At 45.7% G+C, this 27697-nt stretch overlaps 1 protein-coding gene across 1 annotated transcript in view; it reads right to left on the bottom strand.

The window, feature by feature from the left end:
- LOC139759029 (uncharacterized) overlaps positions 1-27697 on the bottom strand; it is a 92348-nt gene that overhangs the window by 15215 nt on the left and 49436 nt on the right. Inside the window, exon 2 of the mRNA XM_071680932.1 lies at positions 21962-22138. Within this exon, the coding sequence (XP_071537033.1) occupies positions 21962-22138 (177 nt within the window). The remainder of the gene's footprint in view (positions 1-21961; positions 22139-27697) is intronic.

Raw genomic sequence — 27697 nt, 5'->3', positions numbered from 1 at the left:
TATATCCTCTTGGTCAATCTCTCCTCACTCATTCTCTCCATGTGCCCAAACCATTTCAAAACACCCTCTTCTGCTCTCTCAACCACGCTCTTTTTATTTCCACACATCTCTCTTACCCTTACGTTACTTACTCGATCAAACCACCTCACACCACACATTGTCCTCAAACATCTCATTTCCAGCACATCCATCCTCCTGCGCACATCTCTATCCATAGCCCACGCCTCGCAACCATACAACATTGTTGGAACCACTATTCCCTCAAACATACCCATTTTCGCTTTCCGAGATAATGTTCTCGACTTCCACACATTTTTCAAGGCTCCCAAAATTTTCGCCCCCTCCCCCACCCTATGATCCACTTCCGCTTCCATGGTTCCATCCGCTGACAGATCCACTCCCAGATATCTAAAACACTTCACTTCCTCCAGTTTTTCTCCATTCAAACTCACCTCCCAATTGACTTGACCCTCACCCCTACTGTACCTAATAACCTTGCTCTTATTCACATTTACTCTCAACTTTCTTCTTCCACACACTTTACCAAACTCAGTCACCAGCTTCTGCAGTTTCTCACATGAATCAGGATATATATATCCCTGGGGATAGGGGAGAAAGAATACTTCCCATGTATTCCCTGCGTGTCTTAGAAGGCCACTAAAAGGGGAGGGAGCGGGGTGCTAGAAATCCTCCTCTCTCGTTTTTAATTTTCCAAAAGAAGGAACAGAGAAGGGAGCCAGGTGAGGATAGTCCCTCTAAGGCTCAGTCCTCTGTTCTTAACGCTATCTCGCTAATACGAGAAACAGCGAATATGTATATATATATATATATATATATATATATATATATATATCAAACACAGACGTGGACACATTCCAACCCCTCAACACCAGATCTTCAGAAATCCCTCAGTAAATCCCTTCATCAGAATTGGTAAAGTGATACACCGCCTCCACCATGTGCACATCCCTGTGTACCTTCAGTGACGCATGGTGTGTAGCCATCTGCCTGTGTACCACAGTGTTGTACACCCACACGCACACACGCACACACACACCACAGGCTGCACAACTCATAAGATCAGCTTCGCCCCTTGAGCAAGAAGGGCACAGCCTTTGGGTCTGATATCAACAAAGGCTGGGCCATAATACATAAGGGATTTGCCCTTATGTTCAAGGGCTCAAGGGTTCAATACACCCACCCACCTACCCGTGCCGAGGGCCCAAGGGTTTAATACACCCATCCAACTACCCCTGCCGAGGGCTCAAGGGTTTAATACACCCACCAGTTTGCCCCTGCCAAGGGCTCAAGGGTTTAATACACCCACCCAACTACCCCTGCCAAGGGCTAAAGGGTTTAATACACCCACCCAACTACCCCTGCCAAGGGCTCAAGGGTTTAATACACCCACCCAACTACCCCTGCCAAGGGCTCAAGGGTTCAATACACCCACCCAACTACCCCTGCCAAGGGCTCAAGGGTTCAATACACCCACTCAACTACCCCTGCCAAGGGCTCAAGGGTTTAATACACCCACCCACCACCACTGGTATAGACAGCGGCTATAAATATAATCTTTCTTATACCTCTGACGTAGATAAGTGGAGGAAGTTATTGTAAGTCTATCAGCAGTGTCATGAGTGTAAATAAAGTCCACCGTAAATCATTGAGGATTGATCAAGAGAAAAATACTTTTGGCATCCACTATACTGTTATATATATATATATATATATATATATATATATATATATATATATATTTGGAGAGGGAGATAATCATACGCGTGGTGCCCATTCTTTTGAAATTCATATCTGAAAATATCTTAACCTTCCACTACTTACAAATTGAGGGTGTGTGTGTGTGTGTGTGTGTGTGAGAGAGAGAGAGAGAGAGAGAGAGAGAGAGAGAGAGAGAGAGAGAGAGAGAGAGAGACGCACATCATATACAATATATGTACAGTATATCAAATATATTGAGGAACTGAGGGGAGGAAAAAAGAAAAAAACAATATTAAACTTTCCAATGAGGAATATGATATTCGTGGCCTAATTTCACTAATCACGTACAAATGCGTATAAGTATTCTGTTGCGTCTGTTGTCTTAGCTTTCATGTGAGTGGCAGCTCTACCACCCTACCACCAGTCTCTCTATCCGCCTGCCAGTCACCCAGTCTACTTATCTGCCAATCTATCTCCCTACTTCCCTATTCATCTACCTACTTACCTATCCATCTACCTAGTTACGTATCCATCTACCTACTTACCTACCTATCTACCTACTTAACTATTTATCTACCTACTCACCTACCTAGCTACTTAGCTACCTACTTACCTACCTATCTACCTACTTACCTACCTAACTACCTGCTCACCTGCCTACCTACCTGCACCGCTGGCCAACCAACCCAGGAGGCTTACCTCTCGTCCTCTCGAACTGTCACCACGACCCTCTTCTCCACCTCCAACAACCCCAACCAACAGTGCCTTTGCTCCCCTCCAATCACCAGCACTACCCTCGCCACCCCCTCCAACGCCATCTCAGCCCCCTCTTCACCACGACCGGCCTAACCGCTCTTATCACCCCCTCACAGCAGACCAGAACACCCTTAGTCCCAGTGTGGTCTGGGACCCCCAGACCACAATGTGGTCTGGGGGTTACCGGGTCCTCCTCACGACGGTAGCAGGTGGAAGGGTAGGTAACGTTGCGTTCCAACAATTTTTGCGACGAGCTATAAATCTCTCTCTCTCTCTCTCGTTCGAACGCCACCCGTCTAAAACCCGTTCCCGTCTATGGTTCGAGTACCGACCGCATCCCTCTCCCTCTTCCTCCCTCCCTTCGCTCAGTTTTTCCCCCTCCCCGCGAGACGTATAAGGCGTTCCCCAACCTCTCGTGAGAGGTTCCAACGCATGTGTTCAAGTTAATTCCCACCTTGAGGGAGAACGGGGACCTTGGCTGTAATGGGATGATAATAGGGCTGCCCCTCACACACACACACACACACACACACACACACACACACACACACACACATACACTCGGGAATGGGGAGCGAGAGGGTAGCTTCAGCCTTCACCATGGCTGGCATCTAGCCCAGGTCTAGACGGTTGGCTCAAGAAACATAGCTTGGGGACTGCCTTCATTGGCTCAGACATGTTCACTTGAACACTGCCATGAGGAGCTGTTACCACCCTCAAGGTGAACAAGTATTCACATGCACCCCTCCACCGTGCGATGTAGTTGCAGCCCGACCCCCACAATGAACACCCCACACACACACAGTGCCTCCACTAAGTACGATAATCCCCCACACCCACCGCTGTGAGGTTATCCCTAACACCCACACCCATACACACACACACACACACACACACACACACACACCTATACCTCACGATGCAGTAACCTCACCTCCATGTAATCTTCCCCAGCCCCGTCAGAACACATGCCTCTTCAAGTCTCCCCTCAAGAGAGTTACTTCCTTATCTTCATCAAAAGATACGCCACAACGTTGCTATACGAATGTCTGATCACGTCTATTTTCAGTTTCGGTTATCTCTACCTCGTCACATATCATATTTTCAGTTCAGCGAATCATACCCTCCGAGCATTTCCGCTATCGTGAGTGAAAGGATAAGCTATATTCAATATTCAAACAGATTTAAAGTATATCATAAGGACTCGTGCGTATTGGCATAGGCTGGAGATTTGATGGAACCAAGGATTTTCCCAGATGTAAAGCCTCACTGATGCCTCGAAAACAAAACCAGAGAGGAAACCAGTTCTCTGGATATAAAAGCCACAAGGACGCACCGAAAACAAATCCAGGAATGAGACTATCATGTTGATGTAAAGGTCAGAAGATTACACAGAGAAAACAAAGAGATATGAAACCAGTTTTCTGGATGTTAAGCCACAGTCATGCATGAAGAACAAAGAGAGTGACCTGAAAACAATTCTTTCTGGTTGCAGAACCACATAATTCATGAAGGACAACAATATATGAACGCCAGTTTTCTAGATGCAGAAAAGAAATGAAAAAGATAGTGATGCACAGAGAACAAAACTGGTGACACGACACCAGCTTTCTGGAAACCAAGCCAATATTATACAAAATGAACATAACTGGTAAGAGAACGACCCCCCTCCTGCCCAAGTCATGATTCTTCTCCCTCTCCATTGTCACTCTCTTCTTCAGCCTCAAGTGAGAGCCATCCCACTGCCTCAAGGAACAGCCCTCTCCTCCGACTCCCTCAAGCAACAACCCTCGCCTCCCACTCCCTCAAGGAACAGCCCTCTCCTCCCACTCCCTCAAGCAACAACCCTCGCCTCCCACTCCATCAAGTAACAACCCTCTCCTCCCACTCCAGTACACCCCTTCGCCTGGGACCTCAGGGGTCAGCCATCCTCTCTCACAGACCTTAAGAAAAGCAGAGGCTCACAGGATATTCGACAGAGGCCTCCACACTACTGTGCCAACACAACACGCGACAAGGGTTTCACATGGGGCTGGGGTCATACAACCAGCAAGTGATGATGGTATGAAATTAGAGCGATGTAATACAATCATGGGCAAAAGATTTTCTTTTTTTTCCAGCTTTGGAATGAGCTACCATTAGATGCTATCAAGGTAAAGGGTCTCTGTACCTTTGAATTAGGGTTAGACTAATACTTTAAAGGTATCACAATAGTATCTAAGCCTGTTCAAGAAATCAAAAACATTGTCTACATCATACGATCCATTTTCTTTCTATTTAGATTTGAGCCTCCTCTCTGGAGTATCCTGCTGCATTCTGTGTCGCATGATTTCCCAATGAAACTTCCAAGCCAGTATATTCTTTCAGCAATACAGTGGGGGGCTCCCTCTTCGCTGTTTTCCCACCGCGTGGTGTGTGTGTAGGTGTCCCCTGCTTCACTATCTCATCTCTATCTCTATATATTAGAGCACAGGATACTATAACTGTTCTCCAGCAGATTAACATCGTCTCTGACCATCAGGTCTCCTGCTATCTCTTCCATCCCATGTCCTCCCTCAAGTAGCAGTTCTCCCCATCCCACTTGTGCTTCAAGCGTAAGCAGCAGCTGTCACTCCTCCCATTCCACCTCCCAGTCAGTTTCCACCATAAAGATCAAGCTCAGGTTGCAACCATTTCCTCCTCCCCGTCAGGCAGCAGCCATCCTCCTCTTGCTCTCTCCGCCAAGCAGCGCCGTCATCCTTCGTCCCAAGGACAGCAAGATTCTTCGCCCTCCACCTCAAAGAACACCCTCCTTTTCTACCTCCTTTTCCAGCAGCCATCGCCTTTAGTATTAAAAAGCAGCTCCATTTCGTCAAGTTCCAACTTTTCTTCCTCCGTCAGGCAACACCGACCTGATGCACCTCAAGCAACAGCAGTCTTCACCTTTCCCCAGCCAGTACCATAGTCCTTCGTCACCTTAAACAGCATTCCTCTCTCTCTCTCTCTCTCTCTCTCTCTCTCTCTCTCTCTCTCTCTCTCTCTCTCTCTCTCTCTCTCTCTCCCGGCAAGAAGCCTTGTCCTCCACCAAACTGAATCTCCTTTTTCCCCTGTGAAGCAAAGCCATCCAGCTTCTCCTGAGGCAGTGGGATCCTGTTTCCTCATCCGTCTCCAAGTAGCACCGGCCACTCTGCTTCACCTCAAGCAGTAACTCCCACTCCCGCCCCCCCCTTCCATCAAGCAACAACGCCCGCGTTGTTCCCCCTTAAGCAGCAACACCCACTGCCCTCCCCCATACTCAAGGGGCAGCTTTCCACCCACGTCAAGTAGCAGCTACCAGCAAGCCTCAGGTCTCACGTGGGTGACCACCATCTGACAGTAAACACAACACAACAAATATGGTCAACTTGGTCCTCATCATTCATGTGTGTTGCTGTGGCGGCTCCTGGCTGGGACTGTGGGCTCCTAACCTCACACCCTCAGGTGGGTCTAACGTCTTCCCTCCACTCATCTAACATTCCTTCCATCCATCTAACATTTACCAATCATTTGTCTAACATGTTCCCTCCACTCACCTAATATATCCTCCATTCATCTAACATCTACCCATCATTTATCTAACGTCTTCCCTCTCATTCTCCACTCACCTAACATCTTTCCACCATAAGTCTAACGTCTTCCCTCCACTTATTTAAGACCTTACCACTTACCTAATGTCTTCCCTTTACTTGTCTCTAACATCATCCCTCCAGATGAAATTCTCCCCCTCACTCACGTCCTAATGCGTCCTCTCTTTCTGCTATGATATCCTGTCCCTATCTGTATAGATTGAGTTCTCAAGATCCTCTTACTCTCCTCCAGCAGATAACTTCGTCACAGACCATCAGGTCTCGAGTATCTGGCTTTCCCATGCCCTCCCATGCAATCGTCTTCAGTACCCTCTCCCCTGGAGATCCTCCACCGCCCTGCGACTCGTTAAGAGCCTCAGTCGTATACACCACGATGTTAATGACTTTGAATGCACTTCAAGTGGATCTCCCGCACAACCCCGAATGAAACAGGGGAACCACAGAACGAACACCATGAACGGACTGCGTTCGTTCTAAAGAAAAAAATATATATATATTACGTGGTCTATATATTTACGTCTCCTCCAAAATGTCTTGTGTGCCACCGACGTGAAGGCAAGCAGGGAAGTGCAAATATGTTTCATTAAGATCCCTGGGCGGTTTACTCAAAGTGAACCATCATTACGAAGCAGCAACAAAACAGGACAAACAACTTAAAGTCCTGTGGTGTAAACATTGGGGGAGGGGATGGAGGATGGATGGCAGTGGCTAGTGTTGCAGAAGCAACATAAACACTAAAACATGTCCGCAAACATTATAACCTCGACACATACACTAACGCGCTGGGGTATGTCTCATGGTCATCGTCGAAGCCTTCTGCAGTGTGTCATGAGGTTGTTGGGTGGCTGCTCCCTGTCTCACCTGGTGTCTTTCATCGCCTTCCCCCTCTCCTTATGTTTACCCTTACCCGTCTTCTTTCACTTTATCCAGCTGTTTTTCACGAACTCCTTCAATTTATTTCTACTGTTTGGTTTGCAGTAATTACTCCCTTCCATTTGTACTCCCCGTCTCACTCCAAAGTTCAGCTGTGCATCAACTGTCCCAATCTTCGTCTGTCTCACGCCCTTGCTTTCGATCTTTCCATAGTTTCCTCATCTTTCTATACCTCTCTATGTCGACATCTTCTTCATCCTATCTTTCTATCCCTCTTTCTATCTATCTGCCTATCTATCTCGCCTCTTGCACTCGCATGTGACCCAAGCACTTCGAAACTCAAGTCGGAACTACTGAAGGGTCTCTCTCTCTCTCTCTCTCTCTCTCTCTCTCTCTCTCTCTCTCTCTCTCTCTCTCTCTCTCTCTCTCTCTCTCTCTCTTCATCTAACAGTACCCAGCGAGTGTGGGCGTGGAGAAGGGCCAAGGTGAGGGAGGGTGAGAGTGCGTGGATGTGTACGTGTGTGTCTGAAAGAGAAAGAGGAGCCGACGTGGGCGTGGGTCCGGCTGAGGGTGAGGAGACTCAGATCATTGACTCGCTGCTGGAGTGTCCCCAGGCGACCCCCACCCACCATCGTAAACCAACTTCGCTCACAAACTCTTTGATATAATCCTGCAGTCAAATGAATCCCCTCCCCCACCCTTAAATCCTGCACCTTAAATGCTGTTAATGGCTGAACAAATGACATTAACAAAACAGATGCTGTACGTTTGCACGCTCACGTATGACCAGGAAAATATGTCTAATCAGTTATTTGCTTTGGTAACGAGAGGCTGGCATGTTAAGTATTTTACGCACACTCAAGGAACGAGGAAAGAATGCCTTATGAATCTAATGACATGTGTATATATATAAGTAATGAATTATCTTACTGCTTCATCCCGTTGTTACATTGTCACGGTGACACGTTACGGAAGGGCAAGCGGTAACGCTCTTGTTACAAAAGATTTTCTGCTAAAGAAATAACAGAGCGAACTCCACGGGTGGGAAGTGCGTAGAGGAGAAGGCACACCACCAACACTTGGCCGGGGTCTAGGTAAGGCGACCCCCCCAGAGGATTATAGCAGATCAGCCAAGTACAGTACAGTCAGTGTGGTCAGCTGGAGCAGCTGTCAGCTGTGTCAGGGTTGACCATACACACCAGTAGCAAGGACTGACCTAATATGGACCTGTTAGTGTGGGCCGACCATACCCCAGTGGGGAGGAGCTGACCATACCCCGATAACGAAGGGTGATCGTCCATCGCAACTTTTTCCTGCCGATAGTTGAGACGGAGAGAGGGAGAGGGGTGGGTCGGGTGGTTCCTTTCGCTTTGCTATCTTGTTTCTACCGCTGTTCTTATCTCTTTTATATCTTATCTTTACAGATAACGTCGTTATGGACCATCAGGTCCCCTGTTATATGTCCTTTCCATGTACTCCCACGTACTACTAGTGAGGGTCGACCATACAGTTCCATCTGGTGACACCCGCCACTTATTCCCTGCTCGAAACACTGAGTCTGGTAGAGCTTAGTAGCCATCACTGTACAACTTCGTGTACCCTACATTCCTTGCCATGTTGTTCCGAGTCGCTAGCCTGGATGCCTCCAGCTGCGCTGACCGTATAGCGGAGGTTATCATGGACGTGATGGGAGTCCTACATCTCTTACTCCACCAGATCTTTCTTCCACTCAACTCATGGCTCGATTGTTCTTCCTGTGAATGTCTGTGGCATCAGGAACACAGTCTACTGGGCCAGGAAATTCTCCCCTTCGTATGATTCCTAGTCCAATTTCATTTCTTCTTGGATTCTGTGAAAGCCGTTATTCGGAAAGTAAAGTTAACCTTCAAAAGAAATAAATTCTTGATTTGACGACTTCTACTGATAAATTTCTCGGGACCTTTAACCAAAAACATCTTAAATCATTTTCGTTATTCAACATGTCCTCTTATCTTCTGACCCCGATCAATCAACAGCCAACTCTCCTACTTGGTGCCTTTAGTCTCCTCTGGCTCAACCGTGGATGATTCAACGTCTAATCTTCCGACCTTATTTCCTCCCACTGAACCCTCCTCCCATACATCATACTCACACCGGGGTCTGGTGAACACTTCCCCGTCTTTTAGAAGGCAAGGCGTACAACCCAGAGATGATGTACCTTCTCAAATCCTACGGAAGTGTACCTGTAGTTCTGATCTCTCCTATGGATATGTGCCTCTAGTTCAAATCACCACTCGTCTGTTCTTTTGTGTCAAAAAAAAAAAAAATCACATTTATTTTTTCCCCTTTCGAAACACGACTTGATGCAGCCCACCTCGAAGAAAGGAGGCCATTGTAACCCCTCCAACTACTAGTCCCATGCCTCTCACTTCTCCTATCCCAGACTAGTCCCATGCCTCTCACTTCTCCTATCCCAGACTAGTCCCATGCCTCTCACTTCTCCTATCCCAGACTAGTCCCATGCCTCTCACTTCTCCTATCCCAGACTAGTCCCATGCCTCTCACTTCTCCTATCCCAGACTAGTCCCATGCCTCTCACTTCTCCTATCCCAGACTAGTCCCATGCCTCTCACTTCTCCTATCCCAGACTAGTCCCATGCCTCTCACTTCTCCTATCCCAGACTAGTCCCATTCCTCTCATTACTTCTATCCTAGGCTAGACCCATTCCTCTCACTTCTCCTATCCCAGAGTCTTTCAAACTCTTACCTCTCCCTTTCGCGAACACTTAGAATCTCACAGCCTTCTTTCTGACCACCAATATAGTATAGCTTCGGTAGACCAAGGTCGACTGGTGATTTTCCCTCGCAAGTGACTCATCTCTGGTCCAACTCTCTCAGGGATTCTGTTTAATCTTTTGTCACAACATCTCCCCAGCATCTGAGAGGGAGTGGCATACGTCATTCCCTTTTCCACGCTGCCTTTCTTTGGTTTGGTTTTTCTGCTTCTCTCTGTACTTTGATGCACAGCTTCCCATCTTGTCGGTCCAGTGCACTCGACGTGGAAGGAGCAACATTCCCCCTCTAATACTCCCGTCTCTAGTAACCTGTATAGTTCAACGGCCGGTAAAATTACCGTTTGAGACACCACACACCCCTGGGAAACGTGGGTGCTAGGTGGAGGAAAGCACAAGAAACTAGTGATTTGTAGTACTCAATGAAGAGGTCAATCATCGTTCAGAACATGAAAGGCTCGAGTCCATGGCACACGTCTAGCTGCTGCTTCCTACAGTTTCTATGGGGAGACCAGCCACACGAGGGGTGACCGTTGACACATTTCCTTCCCACGAACTGCGGAGGTGTGGATTGCTCTCCCTTCTTCCTTTCTACCCACGGTATATACGCATCATGTATATAAATACCCAAGGAGCTCTTATCAACTTCATTCATTTTCTCAGAACCTATGTTCTGTTCACCCGAGTAGTGAGGGATGATTATACGCCAGTAGTGAGGGCTGATCATACGCAAGTAGTGAGGGTTAATCATACACCAGTAGTGAGGGCTGATCATACACCAGTAGTGAGGGCTGATCATACGCCAGTAGTGAGGGCTAATCATACGCCGGTAGTGAGGGCTAATCATACGCCGGTAGTGAGGGCTGATCATACACCAGTAGTGAGGGTTGATCATACGCCAGTAGTGAGGGCTGATCATACGCCAGTAGTGAGGGTTGATCATACACCAGTAGTGAGGGCTGATCATACACCAGTAGTGAGGGTTGATCATACGCCAGTAGTGAGGGTTGATCATACGCCAGTAGTGAGGGCTGATCATACGCCAGTAGTGAGGGTTGATCATACACCAGTAGTGAGGGCTGATCATACACCAGTAGTGAGGGCTGATCATACACCAGTAGTGAGGGTTGATCATACACCAGTAGTGAGGGCTGACCATACACCAGTAGTGAGGGCTGATCATACACCAGTAGTGAGGGCTGATCATACACCAGTAGTGAGGGTTGATCATACGCCAGTAGTGAGGGTTGATCATACGCCAGTAGTGAGGGCTGATCATACGCCAGTAGTGAGGGTTGATCATACACCAGTAGTGAGGGCTGATCATACACCAGTAGTGAGGGCTGATCATACACCAGTAGTGAGGGTTGATCATACACCAGTAGTGAGGGCTGATCATACGCCAATAGTGAGGGCTGATCATACACAAGTAGTGAGGGCTGACCATACACCAGTAATGAGGGCTGACCATACACCAGAGGTGAGGGCTGATCATACACAAGTAGTGAGGGCTGATCATACGCCAGTAGTGAGGGGTGACCATACACCAGAGGTGAGGGCTGACCATATACACCAGTAGTGAGGGCTGGCCATACGTCAGCAGTGATGGCTGACAATACGTTAGTAGAGGGCTAATAATAAGCCAGCAGTGAGGGCTGACCATACGTCAGCAATGAGAGCTGATGATACGTCAGCAGTGGGCTGATAATAAGTCAGTAGTGAGGGATGACCATACGTCAGTAGTGAGGGCTAGCCATACACCAGCAGTGAGGGCTGATATTAAGTCAGCAGTGAGGGCTCACCATACGTCAGTAGTGAGGGCTGACAGTGACCAAATGTATTGCCACATCCCTTCCCAACAAACAGCAGGCAGACGACCGCTGTGGCTGGGGTGGTCAGCGGGGGCACGCCCCTGCTGGCCATATTAGTAGCGTAAGAGGGAGGGCCCCGCCCTCTTGGCCTGACAGTCACCCAGTTATTTCTGTTGATGATAATGCAGACGGGCAAGGCAGACTGACAGATGATGTATTGGAATCACATGACGTCTGCATTACCGTCTTAAAGGTCACGTCTGGTCTCAAGCGTTTGGCCAGAACGAGGGAAGGTGGCGACCAGCTGACGGCCGAACTGTCTCTGGTCGACCCTGTTGCATTGTGGGTACTGAGTGGAATGTAAACAAGTACCCCATACATTACAAGCACGGGCTATACAACAGATGGCTGGAAAGCGATTCACTTTAGTATAGGTGTATATATATATATATATATATATATATATATATATATATATATATATATATGGTCGCTGCATCCGCTCTTCCATTCTCTAGCTGTCATGTGTAATGCACCGAAACCACAGCTCCCTATCCACAACCAGGCCCCACAGGCCTTTCCATGGTTTACCCCAGACGTTTCACATGCCCTGGTTCAGTCCACTGACAACACGCAGACCCCAGTGTACCATATCCCGCGCTCGCCTTATTGGTCTAAATTTTAAAACGTACCCATTTCACCAGACCCTATAGTCTAGGCGAGAATCTCATACAACACCAGTACAATATATATGAAATTAAAAATTATGAAGGACTTGAAAATAACATTAAATAGACGTTTGGGTCGAATAAGGTTTTACAAAAATCCTAATGAAATTAAACAAAAGCGAGTGAAATAAAAATTCAGCTTAAAAAGTTGAAAACTATCAACAGTACTAAAAATAGTCTAATTCAAAAGTATGAAATAAAATTCTAATATAAAAAAACACTCAAAAAGCTATCAAAAAAAAAATTATTTTCTGACCTGTGGAACTAATAGGCAATTTCCCAAGATAGATTCACCTCACCCAACCTTCGACTGGAAACATTAGAAGCTTGGTAGAACCCGCAAGCGTAGCGTAGCTTAATCTCTAAACATATAACGCGTCCACCTTCTGGAGGTCCTGCTCCCGCGCACTCCCACTCAGTACTGACCATATAGACGATGACACAGAGTAAACGGTTTCCCGCAAGTCGTTATTACCCAATTACTGAAAAAGATGGTTTAGTGATTAAAGTACCTGTTCGTGAAGGGCGACTAGCGCTCAGATGACTAAGGTCTCAGGCGTCGTAAGTTTTTTCAATATATGTTCCCTGGCAGCTATCATATATATATATATATATATATATATATATATATATATATATATATATATATATATATATATATATATATATATATATATATAATCTTTCGTTATGTCTTTAAATCTGAATAGACAATATTACTATCCCCGGCCTTGAATACCGCTATGATTCAAATTTGTGAATAAAAATCATCGATCAATTTCCTAAGTCAATTTCGCAAGTTTGAAGCTATGTTGGTCGGGGCACACAACTGGAGAGTTGAACCACTGTATTCGGAACGGTTTCGGCTTGAGGTTTCGCTAACAGCCTTTCCAATATGAGCGTCTGCGATGAATCAAAAAGATATCTTAAAAATCATTTAATTCGTCATTCAGACTCGAGTAATTCGAATGTTAAAAGCCCTATTGATTAAAGTACGAGTGGGATTACGTTGAAATTTGATAGGAATAAACGAAGTGGATTCTGTATGTACTTGAGCAAGAGAACGTAGGTAGGCTTTCCAAACCACGTGAAGTTCGGGCTAGTCATCCAGGCGCTTTGATTGCTCTTGTCTAAAAATGGAAGAACCTGATTTATTTCTACGTCAGATGTGAGTTTCCCACTACGATGTTAAGAATTCAGATAATCTCAGAACACTGGGCTTTGGTCTCTAGACTTAAACACAGGACATGTATCATCTTCGCACCACTTATAAAATCTATTGTTTACGATTCTGTGGGCAATTGTGATGTACAGAGGAAAGCATTCGCTAGAGTAGGTTCTATTGGAACAGACAGACACTCGCTCACTAATTCAGTCCAAACAAGTCCATCATCTGTTTACGATTAAAGTCTTCAGATGACTACGAATCCTTAAAAAAAAAGAGTGACGATATTTATGTTTTCTTAAAATGGAATATTTTGTCAACCAGGACTACATCTCGGAGCTGACCATTACGCTACCTTCCAAGATTCAAACTCGCAATCTCTTCAACAAATGAAAAACAATATTTCACAGTAAACTGCTTACTAGTTATGGAAGAGAGACATGGGAGCAGAAATTTAGATAATTTATAGCTGAACGTACGTACCTCCTGCTGAGGGAAGTGATCTGTGTGGGCTTTGTTGAATTTGGGAAGGCCATACATCATGTGAGCCCGGTTGGGAACCCTTAAATATGAGTTCTGATCTTTGTTCGTGATCACGACGCTAAATTTGAGTTTACTCAACAGCTTCTTGATTTTATCTTCAAGTTTTAAAATGACATAAAAAATGTCACCTGACACTTATGCAAATTTAAATTTGTCATTCAAAATACAAGACATTTTACTGACAGTCTGTATTAAACAGGACTTCCCCGCGGGTCGCCTGGGATCAACCCGCGTACGTTCAAATCCTGGTTGCTGCAGTTGGTCCACAGTCCATCTATCTATAGACAGATAGATAATAGACAGATAGATAGATAGACAGATAGATATAGCAATTCCGTACATGCAGCTCCCAGGGTCAAGAAAAGGGGGAAAAAATAAGATATAATTCTGAAATAACTACACTTCAGTTCACTCCACTGTGGTGAGACATGATCCGGCTTTGTCCCGAGACGACACGTTCTTGTTCGTCTTCTTGGATGAGACTTTCACAACATTTTTGGCAGATTCCAAGCAGAGACAAAGACCCTACCCAACCCTAATCTGCTAGTATATATATATATATATATATATATATATATATATATATATATATATATATATATATATATATATATATACTACCTCGCAAACGCGGGAGACAGCGACAAAGTATAATAAAAAAAAAAAAAATATATATATATATATATATATATATATATATATATATATATATATATATATATATATATATATATATTTTTTTTTTCATACTATCCGCCATTTCCCGCGACAGCGAGGTAGCGTTAAGAACAGAGGACTGGGCCTTTGAGGAAATATCCTCACCTGGCCCTCTTCTCTGTTCCTTCTTTTGGAAAATTAAAAAAAAGAAAAAAAAAAAAACGAGAGGGGAGGATTTCCAGCCCCCCGCTCCCTTCCCTTTTAGTCGCCTTCTACGACACGCAGGGAATACGTGGGAAGTATTCTTTCTCCCCTATCCCCTATATATATATATATATATATCATCCCTGGGGATACGGGAAAAAAGAATACTTCCCACGTACTTCCTGCGTGTTGTAGAAGGCGACTAAAAACGGAGGGAGCAGGGGGCTGGAAATCCTTCCCTCCCATTTTTGATTTTCCAAGAGAACTACCGAGAAGGGGGCCAAGTGAGGATATTACCGCTAAGGCTCAGTCCTCTGTTCTTAACGCTACCTCGCTGACGCGGGAAATGGCGAATATATATATATATATATATATATATATATATATATATATATATATATATATATATATATATATATATATTATCCCTGGGGATAGGGGAGAAAGAATACTTCCCACGTATTCCCTGCGTGTCGTAGAAGGCGACTAAAAGGGGAGGGAGCGGGGGGCCGGAAATCTTCCCCTCTCGTTTTTTTTTTTTAATTTTCCAAAACAAGGAACAGAGAAGGGGGCCAGGTGAGGATATTCCCTCCAAGGCCCAGTTCTCTGTTCTTAACGCTACCTCGCTAACGCGGGAAATGGCGAATAGTTTGAAAGAAAGATATATATATATATATATATATATATATATATATATATATATATATATATATATATATATATATATATATATATTTATCTATTTATTTATCTATTTATTTATATTCACACTCGCGCCATAGTTCCTGTCACTAGTTCCTATATGTGGCTTTACGAGGCTTTCAACCACACTCAGACTAGAACTTAAGCATCATCAAATGTGTCCCCGAACAGACCTAACTTCTTAACGTACACTTATAACTGTGGACGTAGTTAGCATTACACGTTATGCTTTTCAGTCTTAGAATTCTCAGGGTTTATTTTGTCATACTACTGCTTCATCATTCGGCACAGAGAATAAGCTAATGTCGTTAGCAACAAATACAATAAAAAATGTTGAAATAGATATCCTTTAAAATGCAACTAAATAAAGGTTTTTAACCAGGGGATTCTAGGGAAAGGGAAATTAAACTACAGAATATAATAATCAAAATGACTTTCCATATCAAGTAAAGTCTTTGTATCGGCGACTCTCTTGATGGGAATAAAATACGATCCAATTCCTTAAAATCGTTTCCTAAGATACGAATTCTGAGTCAGCGTCAGTATGATAGAACTCAGCTGGGGTGAGGACCTCCAGGTCCAGAGGACGAGTCCAGATGATGTCTACAGAGCATCACCACTAAGACCTGTTCTGTCACCATCCCATCTCGTAGACACTGGCAACCATTTCCTCGTTTTGTGTTTCTTATCTAAGAATGATTTTCTTATCTCCTGACGTGGGGATGCTTCATGCTTACAACCTCGACGATAGAGGGCGAGATGATCTCCTCTAAGCCCCCCTCGGCTACGCTAGTGCCATCATGTTCCTTTGTTTACTACGGGAGGGAGGGAGGGCGTTGTCCTCCGCTTCGTCGGACGTGAAGCAAAATCTCAGAGAACATTGGTTATCATAACGGCACGAGAGGCCGTTTGAACGAGTGACTGGCTGTCTCATGGCTGGCGTAACACCTGCTGGTCCACCTCGCCTTATAAGGTCTCCGCACTACATTACTCCTATTCATAAACTTGCTTGAAAACTCGTCCGTTTTCATGTCCACCTTGGCCTCCGTTCTTCCTTTTTCGAGACTCACTGGCTTCATTACCAGGTCATGGCCGGCAGCTTGTGACTGTTACTCTCTTTCCAGTAATAACGTACACACAAGAGGCATTCAACACACAAAGTCTATTCAGATCCTGATCATTGCGAAACATTGTGGTGGATCACTGCCCTTCAACACGTAGATGGTGTCGATACGAGGAAAACATGGGTATAAATGGTGAATTAGAACCGGTTTCTCCCACACGATCACACCCCCACGCACTCCCAGAACCTACTGGCCTCTAACGGGGCATAGGGCTTGGGTGCATAGTGAGGATATACAACATGGACATAAGGAGGGGACATACAGCATAGACACATGGTGAGGCATACAGGATACACACATGGTAAGACACACAGCATAGACATATAGTGAGACATGCAGCATACACACATGGTAAGACATACAGCATAGACATATAGTGAGACATGTAGCATACACACATGGTAAGACATAAAGCATGGGTCTCGAACACCAGGTGGAAACTAAACACAGACAAGAGACAAAGAAAAGGACAGTGAAGACACTGGTCCTCGTGCCTAGAACACCAACACACAGGAGCATAACGTAGGGACACAGCGGAAACACACACTCCCACAGTGTCAGTCCAGAAGCAACACAACAGAAACACACACACACACACACACACAGTGTCAGTCCAGAGGCAACATACACAACAGAAACACACACACACACAGTGGCAGTCCAGAGGCAACATACACAACAGAAACACACACTCCCACAGTGTCAGTCCAGAAGCAACACAACAGAAACACAGACACACACACACACACACAGTGGCAGCCCAGAGGCAACATAAACCGCGGAAACACAACAGTTGTATACATTCTTGACCCAAATGTTGTATGGCCATGAAATAAGTCATGACACAGAATTTTCCCGGTGGATTGCTTGAGAACGGCCATTCTATATCATGGTATAGTGGCTCTGGTCGATTTAACATCGTTATTGCATAACATAGTTTATCCTTCCTCTCTCTTTCTTCGCAAAAGGTTTGACTTCGTAACAATAAATGATATATATATATATATATATATATATATATATATATATATATATATATATATATATATATATATATATTCCCATGAGTCCACGGGGAAAATAAAACACGATAATTTCCCTATATATATATATATATATATATATATATATATATATATATATATATATATATTTTTTTTTTTTTTTTCAAACTATTCGCCATTTCCCGCGTTAGCGAGGTAGCGTTAAGAACAGAGGACTGGGCCTTTGAGGGAACATCCTAACCTGGCCCCCTTCTCTGTTCCTTCTTTTGGAAAAAAAAAAAAAGAGGGGAGGATTTCCAGCCACCCGCTCCCTCCCCTTTTAGTCGCCTTCTACGACACGCAGGGAATACGAGGGAAGTATTCTTTCTCCCCTAACCCCAGGGATAATATATATATATATATATATATATATATATATATATATATATATATATATTTTTTTTTTTTTTTTTCTTTCTTTTAAACTATTCGCCATTTCCCGCGTAAGCGAGGTAGCGCTAAGAACAGAGGATTGGGCCTTTTTTGGAATATCCTCAACTGGCCCCCTCTGTTCCTTCTTTTGGAAAATTAAAAAAAAAAAAAAAAAAAAAAAAAAAAAACGAGAGGGGAGGATTTCCAGCCCCCCGCTCCCTCCCCTTTTAGTCGCCTTCTACGACACGCAGGGAATACGTGGGAAGTATTCTTAATCCCCTATCCCCAGGGATAATATATATATATCTTAGCTGTAGTCATGTTACTTGTGATTCTAACGGCACGTTATCCTGTAGAAAATAATATTTACGTAGACGTAGTCCATAAGGGTCAAGATTCCGATGGTGTGAGGTGTAGCCGTAATCTCTAAGACCATTTCCTTCCTAGCGTGTATTCTGATTTCGATAAATCACCTGGAGGCACGGGGTTCGAATCCCCCTTGGACAGTCCGACGGTTCTGGTCAACTGTGTTTCTAGTTGTTTACGTTTTCTGTTGCTAGAAAATCATGGCAATTATGCGCAGGTTGGTCAGTTTGCATGTGGCAGGGTTCGAATCATAACAGCGAAGTGAGTAGCTTTGTAACGTTTGTGTGGCACCACAGAGTCAAGATTCTGGCTGGCTTAACGACCATTGCCTGTGTATAGTCGTTGAATCCAACGACATACGACTGCCTCTCGTCCGCCTGCCTGCTTGCCTGCGCGAACCTTCTGGCAAGCTTTCGGACGAAGAAATGTATATCATTCGCGTCACACAGGCGTTGCCCGACCGACTAGTTTGTTTTTCTTTTTACACGACTGTGAGGCCAGGATGACGCTGCGTGGTGAGGTGACCACGGAGGAACTCAGGCTGAGTTACATTAGCGTACGTCCCTCCCTCGACTGTAGCAGCGTTCATCCCTGCGGGGTAACTCATGTCTGGCCACCGCAGGGTGGAGGCCAGTCCTAGACGAACCACCTCGCTGAGCTATGTCAACTGACCCGTGCCAGAAGCCAGCCTTACCAGACGAGGATGATTTGGTTCAACCCAAACCCCCCCACGCTACTGACCCCAGCCACGTTGGATTCTACCACTCCCACCCTCATTACGAAGGGTCGCCGTGTGGAAATGCCACATTGGAGGAGGCATACTTAACAAAATAGCAACTGTTTAAAGGGGACAAGATTAGCTTAAGAAACTTAAGTCGTATGACAGATTTGTCTTAAGTCATCACTATCCATGAATAGCCGAGGCGTGACAGCGTTCATCGAAGGACTCCCTAAATGAGGAGGAAAATCGCTCAAGAGGAAACAGCCTGAGACGTCGGTGCTTCCTGCTTCGCTGGTATGGATCAAAAGTGACCGAAGAAAGCGTGTGTCGAAGGCTCTGCAAATCGGTCATCGCAAAAGAGGCACATCCACAACACGGGTTCTAAGACTGGTCATCGTCGCGCCTTTCCTCCCAGGGTCTTCGGGTACCACAGGCACGGACGGTATGGAGATACTTACACACAGGACACCTCACCTACACGGTATGGACACACACACACAGTACGGACACACAGGCAGTAAGGGGACAAATAACATGGACACACGTCTCGGGGGTACAGAACATGGACATATGTCTCGGTGGTACAGAACACGGACACACGTCTCGGGGGTACAGAACATGGACACACGTCTCGGGGATACAGAACACGGACACACAGAACATGGACACACACACAGAGCACAGGTACATAGAGCACGAACACACAGATCGGGAACACAGAAAACGGAAACTCACAAAACGGGGATACACTCACACAGCATGAAGACACAGAGCATGTATACACAGCACGGGAACACACACACACACACACACACACACACACGCAGGTCACAAACACGCTGATTCAGAGGGAAGAGTTGTAGAAAACGAGGTGAAGATGTGGGAGGAGATCAATGACTAAATACGAAAGTGTTTTCGCAGTGGGAGACACAACATCCCCCAACACACAGTGACACGAGATGGGGTAGATATCTAGACCAGACATTAACTGTGTACTCAAGGGGCTTGACCTAAGCGAGGCTCACAGTCCCGATGACATTTCAGTGCTAAGAATATGTGTGGATACAAACCTCCTGCACTACTGTCTCTGGAGGAAGGCGGATCGCCGACAGATCGGGGAAGGGTAACCTTCATGCCGGATCTAAAAAGAAATGAGACCGGGAGGAGGCGCTGAATTCCAGTCCATTCTCCCTGACGAGTGTGGTCTGTCAGGTACTGGGAAAGATAATCCGAAAGAAAATGGAAGACTATGTCCAGAGGAGAAATTACATACGTGAGAGACAAAACGGATTTAAGGAAAGATCATGAGTAACAAACCTCTTAGATTTCTACGAGAGAGTGAGCTCTTGTTTTAGACAAAAGGGGAAGGCTGGGTGGTTTGTTTTGCATCTCTGGAGTGATGGAGGGCATTTGACATGTTATCACACGGAAGGCTGAATAAGAATCTGGAACACCAGGTAGGAATAAAAAGGGGAGACTCATTTAATGGATAGAAGATTATCTTAGTGCAAGAGAACAAAGGATGCATGTCAGCGGCGCCCACTCGGAATGGGTTGGGGATCACCTGTGGAATGCTGCAAGATTCTGTTCTGGGACCATTATTCTTCTTTATCTTTGTGAATGACTTGCCAGAAGGTATGGACTCCTACCTGAAGATGATGCAAAGGTGACGAGGAAAGTGAATAGCTCGGAGGATTGCATCAACTTACAATGGGACATGGAAAAAGACCCCAGCGTTTGTCTGATACATGGCTAATGAAATTCAGCCTCGGTAAATATAAAGTAATGAGAATACGTCACAGTTAAAGAAGGTCTCAAATATGAATAGTATCTAGCAGGAAGGAAGCTGCAGGAATTCGTCCTTAATCTATTGCCAAAGTTCCACATTACAGTAAGAGAATAGTACATGAAAGAAATTTCTCCCGAAAAATGATAGAAATACCTTCAACTTTATGGGTATGAAAATATTGAGGAATCTGTACACAACCTACGTTAGGCCACAATTTGAACACGCTTATAAAGGTTGGTTAACGCACTTAAAGAAGGACAAAGATTGATTAGAAAAGCCGGCCAATCAAGATGGCACCCGCATTAAAGATTTCTAAACTTCATGCAAAAATTAGAGGCTTTAGATTTGCACCTCATGGCAGAGAGGAGTCAGGGGCGAACTGATCATTACCTTAAAAGTTTCTGGATCAGCTTGATGATACAGTTAGTGCACTTGTTGCAAGAGGGATGTATTGACGTACACGCCTGGCATTAGAGAGTCGTCGAGGCACAGAATTAAATGAGTGTGAGGACATCATGACTGCAGGCATCATACACACACAAGTGTAACAGGTTGCATGATGATGGAAAGATGATTCAAGGGATTGGGGGCGCAGGTCCCATGGGTGTAACACTCCCGCCTTTGAAGGGTACACACAGGCAATTGCATACACACACACACACACACACACACACACACACACACACACACACACACACACACACACACACCACAGAGGTACATAGAGTAGATCATGAATACACTACACAGCCACAGCACGAGGACTCACACACACACACACACACACACACACACACACACCACAGAGGTACATAAAGTAGATCATGAGTACACTACAGAGCCACAGCACGAGGACACACACACACACACACACACACACACACACACACACACACACCACAGAGGTACATAAAGTAGATCATGAGTACACTACAGAGCCACAGCACGAGGACACACACACACACACACACACACACACACACACACACACACACACACAGAGGAGACTTACCATTGCTTCGGGCACGGTCAAGGACGACGGAGAAGCGGCTGTGTCCCGGGAAGGCGAGAGACATGACGACCTGTTGGCCGGGTGGGCTCATGGCCAGCTTACGGGGAGGACCCACCCGTCGGAAGCTGAGGAAGAGCTTGTCCTCCTGCACCCCGGCTTTCATTGACGTCGTCAGTCCTAGAGGGAGAGAGAAAGAGAGACACACACATTCAGACGGGTCATCATCATCATAATGCGAGGGGTTATCGTGAACAAGTGAGAGAAATAAAGAAAAAAAACGAGACGAGACATCTGAAACGCCAATGCTGACTTTCGTCGAGTGATGTGTAAGTTTATGTGTAATGTGTAGGTTTATGTGTGTGTGTGTGTGTGTGTGTATCTCCCCCGCCCCCGGTGTATGTTTGTGCACAATGTATGTTATGTTTACGCAAGGCAGATCAAGGAAGCCCGGTGAGAGGGGAGGGCGAGGAGAGGGTCGGATTATATTGCGTATCTCTACTTTGTGCGTTTGGATACTTACGCCCGTGTGTGTGTGTGTGTGTGGGGGGGGGGGGGGTTATATCATTGCTTATATATATATATATATATATATATATATATATATATATATATATATATATATATATATATATATATATATATATATACGGAGAGAGACAGAGAGACAGACATACAGACAGAGACAGAGACAGAGATTCATATAATGCCTTAACGTGTATATACTCACATTAGAACACCCACCCTGACACCAGGCACCCAAGTGCACCGATCTGTGCCACAGGGGAGGATGAACGGCTGGGTTGGGTTGGTTGCGTGCAGGCTCTCCTGCCCGAGATTCGATCCGGGGTCCCTAAGATTATATTAATGGGTAGCGAGGCTAACCAGTGCACTGCAAAGGCTCGGAATGTGTGTGTGTGTGTGTGTGTGTGTTGTGTGTGTGTGTGTGTGTGAGTGTGTGTGTGTGTGTGTGTGGGAGTGTGTGTGTGTGTGTGTGTGTGTGTGATTACCATTTGCGTGTTACGGGGAGAGAGTTTTACACTGGCGTTGCCTCGTCTCATAACCTTGTATACGTATGTATCATGCCTACTTCTATGTATGTATGCACTCATGCAGACGAACACACACGTACCCCAGCCTAAGCCCGGTAACTATCTAAAGACCATTCCCGATGGGTGGATGAACACCTGGATTGGGTGTGGGCCGACCGCCACGCCCTAGATTCGAACCCATGCAGGTTCCGACCCCGTGTTGTCCCGCGTGCTCGTGATCGAGGGCTGTGAGAGTCTCAGCGTCATCCCACCTACCTGTTTGCGCCATGAACCATGGAACAGTTGTACCATGAACCATGGAACAGTTGTACCATCAACCATGGAACAGTTGTACCATGAACCATGGAACAGTTGTAACTTGAACCATGGAACAGTTGTAACTTGAACCATGGAACAGTTGTACCATGAACCATGGAACAGTTGTACCATGAACCATGGAACAGTTGTACCATGAACCATGGAACAGTTGTACCATGAACCATGGAACAGTTGTACCATGAACCATGGAACAGTTGTACCATGAACCATGGAACAGTTGTACCATGAACCATGGAACTGTTGTACCATGAACCATGGAACTGTTGTACAAAGAAGCATGGAACAGTTGTACCATGAACCATGGAACAGTTGTACCATGAACCATGGAACAGTTGTACCATGAACCATGGAACAGTTGTACTATGAACCATGGAACAGTTGTACCATGAACCATGGAACAGTTGTACTATGAACCATGGAACAGTTGTACCATGAACCATGGAACAGTTGTACCATGAACCATGGAACAGTTGTACCATGAACCATGGAACAGTTGTACCATGAACCATGGAACAGTTGTACTATGAACCATGGAACAGTTGTACCATGAACCATGGAACAGTTGTACTATGAACCATGGAACAGTTGTATCATGAACCATGGAACAGTTGTACCATGAACCATGGAACAGTTGTACCATGAACCATGGAACAGTTGTACCATGAACCATGGAACAGTTGTACCATAAACCATGGAACAGTTGTACCATGAACCATGGAACAGTTGTACCATAAACCATGGAACAGATGCATTGTCAACCACGAGACGGTCGTCCCATCTTGGCACAGACCTCCCCCACCAATCACAAGATAGCACCTATATTTCTGGTACAACTCAGAGTTGTTCAGAAATTAGAAACAAAAAAAATTCTATTTAACTTATTATTTTACGATGACCTTGGAATATCAGTGATTCTAATTTTTTTTTTACCCCCAGCACTCACATTTTTCATCTTGTCAGGGGAAATTCTAAGACGCTAACCCACTCGAGATATACTGTCCAAACAAATTTACCGACACCCAACACTGTCACAACTTACACACACTAGCGGGCTCCACATGCCTTCCCCCCCCCTCTCTCTCTCTCTCTCTCTAGGTGTAAACTAAGCCTTTCTACACCCCGTCTCGGCTGCACTTAAGTCTAATTAACCGACCCGTGGCCCTGACCTTCAACCTTTCGACCTCAAAGGCAAAGCAACGGGCTGCCGGGCCTCGAGGTTGATATCTGTAGCAAGTATGCATTTCCTGACATCTAATTTTTGAATTATGAGCGCGACGGAGGAGGAGGAACTTCCCCCGAGCGGATCAGGAGGGCTGATGCCTGGCGTGTCCGACGGTGAGAGGGAGGAGCGGAGGAGGAGGAGGAGGCGGGCCCACATGGCTCGGATGGCTCCGGCTGAGCCACAGCCTGAGCCTCTGTCCTTCACTCGTTACGTCCAGATGGTGGACGTCTTCCTTACGTATGTGCAGATGTTGGACGTCCTCCTTAGTTACGTCCAGGGTGTAGACATCCCTTAGTTACGTCTAGATGATGGACAATTTTCTTAGCTGCGTCCAGAGCGTAGAGGTCCACCTTAGTTACGTCCAGGTGATGGACAACCTCCTTAGTTACGTCCAGGTGATGGAAGACTTCCTTAGTTACGTCCAAGTGATGGAAGACTTCCTTAGTTACGTCCAGGTGATGGAAGACTTCCTTAGTTACGTCCAGGTGATGGAGAACTTCCTTAGTTACGTCCAGAGTGTAAAGGTCCTCCTTAGTTTGGTCCAGAAGGGAGAAGTCTTCCTTACTTACATTTAGAAAGAACACATCTTATTCAGATACGTGCAGATCGTAGACATCTTCCTTACTTACGTCGAGTTGGTGGACGCATACTTTGGCTACGTCGAGATAGTGAACGTCGTTCTTAGTTACGTCCGTGTCGTGGACGTCTTCCTCACGTCCTGCGTCGACCGTGGACGTTGCTAATTCTCAGATAAACATTAGATCAAGTGACGCAATTGTAACTGTTATAGATATATATTTTTTCTCCTTCCCTTGTCCTCGTGTTGATAACTGAGTAGTAATTTGAATCAGCCTCATAAGGCCATTAGTGTCAGGCCACAAGTGTTGAAGGTGAGGCGCTGTCTCCACTGCTCATCGCTCAGGGTTCTTCGAATTATGAGCACCTGTAGTGATCCCTGGCCAGCCAGAGACCCACCAAAAGGCCTTCACTTGACTTCCTCCCCCCTCCAGGAGCACACGCACACGAGACACCCTCTCTCTTCCTCTTTCTATCATCGAACGTCTCGGGACCCTGAGAACACTGGTCTCCAGCCGTCCAAGGAGGACTTCAGGAACACTTCAGGTGGCCTTCAGTCTGATAAACCAAGAAACACTTCAGGTGGCCTTCAATCCAATTAACCAAGAAACACTTCAGGTGGCCTTCAAGTCCAATTAACCAAGAAACACTTCAGAACGGTTCTGGGTAACTGTATAACCACAAGGGCCTCACAGGACCGCCTCTAAGGCTCGTATTGGCGCTTCGAAATGTACTTCAATAACAAACGTCAAGAACAGATGAGACGGAGGTCAAGTTGAGCAATTTTATGTTCGGCGAGAAATAAGCGTCAGCGTGGGACGAAAGGTACACACACACAGAGACTCGAGAGATAAGTGTAAAGATGTCAAGAGGGTGAGGTATAAAGATTAATCCAAATTACACACGTAATATGATACTCAAGCATATTCTAAGAGGATTCAAACTCACGTCTTGGTGCTCTCAAGGTCCTCCATACAGGGTTGTAAACTCCTCCCACTACTGACGGAGGGAAGATGTGAATTTCGATCGTATGAGATGTACCGTATATCGCCTCGAACACTTTTACCGACGAAAACAACAAAAAATTCCCGAAAACAAAACAAAAAACCATCCAAACCTGCGACGTAATAGAGAAAATATAGCAACATTTTTTTCGTAGAAAACGCAAAATGTATTAGACCTTCAGACCGATGGTTTAAGCCATGCCAGGTCTTCGTACAATTCATTGTGCCTTTCCTTAAAAACAAATACTCAGCAAAACACTCCGGACAATAACAGAGACGCCAAAAAAAAAAAAAAAAAAATGAAAACGAACACGTAAGCAAAGACACGCAAGTGTACGTGAAGACACACATGATGAATACACTTCGTTTTCTGACACAACTACATGGCAGGTGTACCTGGGTCGTTCTGGTGTTGTGAAGACCTTGTATATGTGTATATACATGATTACAGCGAGACGTCCAGACACACGCATGCCCGGCTCGCTCACTCGACAGATCACGGAAAGGGACACTTGTTGGTGTCCTCGGGTTCGTTGGGGCATGAGCCTCCATGGTGTAGTGGGCAGCGGTTAGATCCAGGAATCTGACGGGGCCTATGTTCGAGTGTTGGGGTGTGCTTATTATAAGGTCATGCGTGACCCAGGTTGCATCATGCATGACCCAGGTTGCATCATGCATGACCCAGGTTGCATCATGCATGACCCAGGTTGTATCATGCATGATGACCCAGGTTGCATCATGCATGACCCAGGTTGCATCATGCATAATCTACACTACAGTTACGATGTGCGTGTCCCAAGCGTCCCCAAACTGATCTTTAAATGTCATTATATAAAAATGCGTGACGCATGCATGACGTAACCACGCGAGAAACGTGTAACCGTACGCTTAAGAAACGTTCTGGTGGTGAAGTTGTTTAGCTGGGGAGGTGGAGGAGTGTTGGAGGATGGGAGGTGGAGGAGTGTTGGAGGATGGGAGGTGGAGGAGTGCTGGAGAATGGGAGGTGGGGGAGTGTTGAAGGCTAGGAGGTGGAGGAGTGTTGGAGGATGGGAGGTGGAGGAGTGTTAGAGGCTGGAAGGTGGAGGAGTGTTAGAGGATGGGAGGTGGAGGAAAGTTGGAGGATGGGAGGTGGAGGAGTGTTGGAGGATGGGAGGTGGAGGAGTGTTGGAGGATGGGAGGTGGGGAAGTGTTGGAGGATGGGAGGTGGAAGAGTGTTGGAGGCTAGGAGGTGGAGGAGTGTTATAGAATGGGAGGTGGGGGAGTGTTGGAGGCTGGAAGGTGGAGAAGTGTAGGAGGATGGGAGGTGGAGGAGTGTTGAAGGCTGGGAGGTGGAGGAGTGTTGGAGGCTGGGAAGTGGAGGAGTGTTGAAGGATGGGAGATACAAGAGCGGTGTAGGAGGATGGGAGGTGGAGGAGTGTTGGAAGAGGCTGGGAGGTGGAGGAGTGTTGGAGGAGGCTGGGAGGTGGAGGAGTGTTGGAGTGGGTGGGTGGTGGCGGAAGATGGTGATTCACATCCTCCAGGTGTGGCCTGTCTATGTCTGTGCTGTTTGTGCTTATGTATGAGAGGA

The sequence above is a fragment of the Panulirus ornatus genome, chromosome 32 (genome assembly GCF_036320965.1).
Source record: "Panulirus ornatus isolate Po-2019 chromosome 32, ASM3632096v1, whole genome shotgun sequence".
Taxonomy (NCBI): Eukaryota; Metazoa; Arthropoda; class Malacostraca; order Decapoda; family Palinuridae; genus Panulirus; species Panulirus ornatus.
The sequence above is the reverse complement of the archived record's forward strand: the minus strand, read 5'-3'. Positions and strand labels throughout refer to the sequence as shown.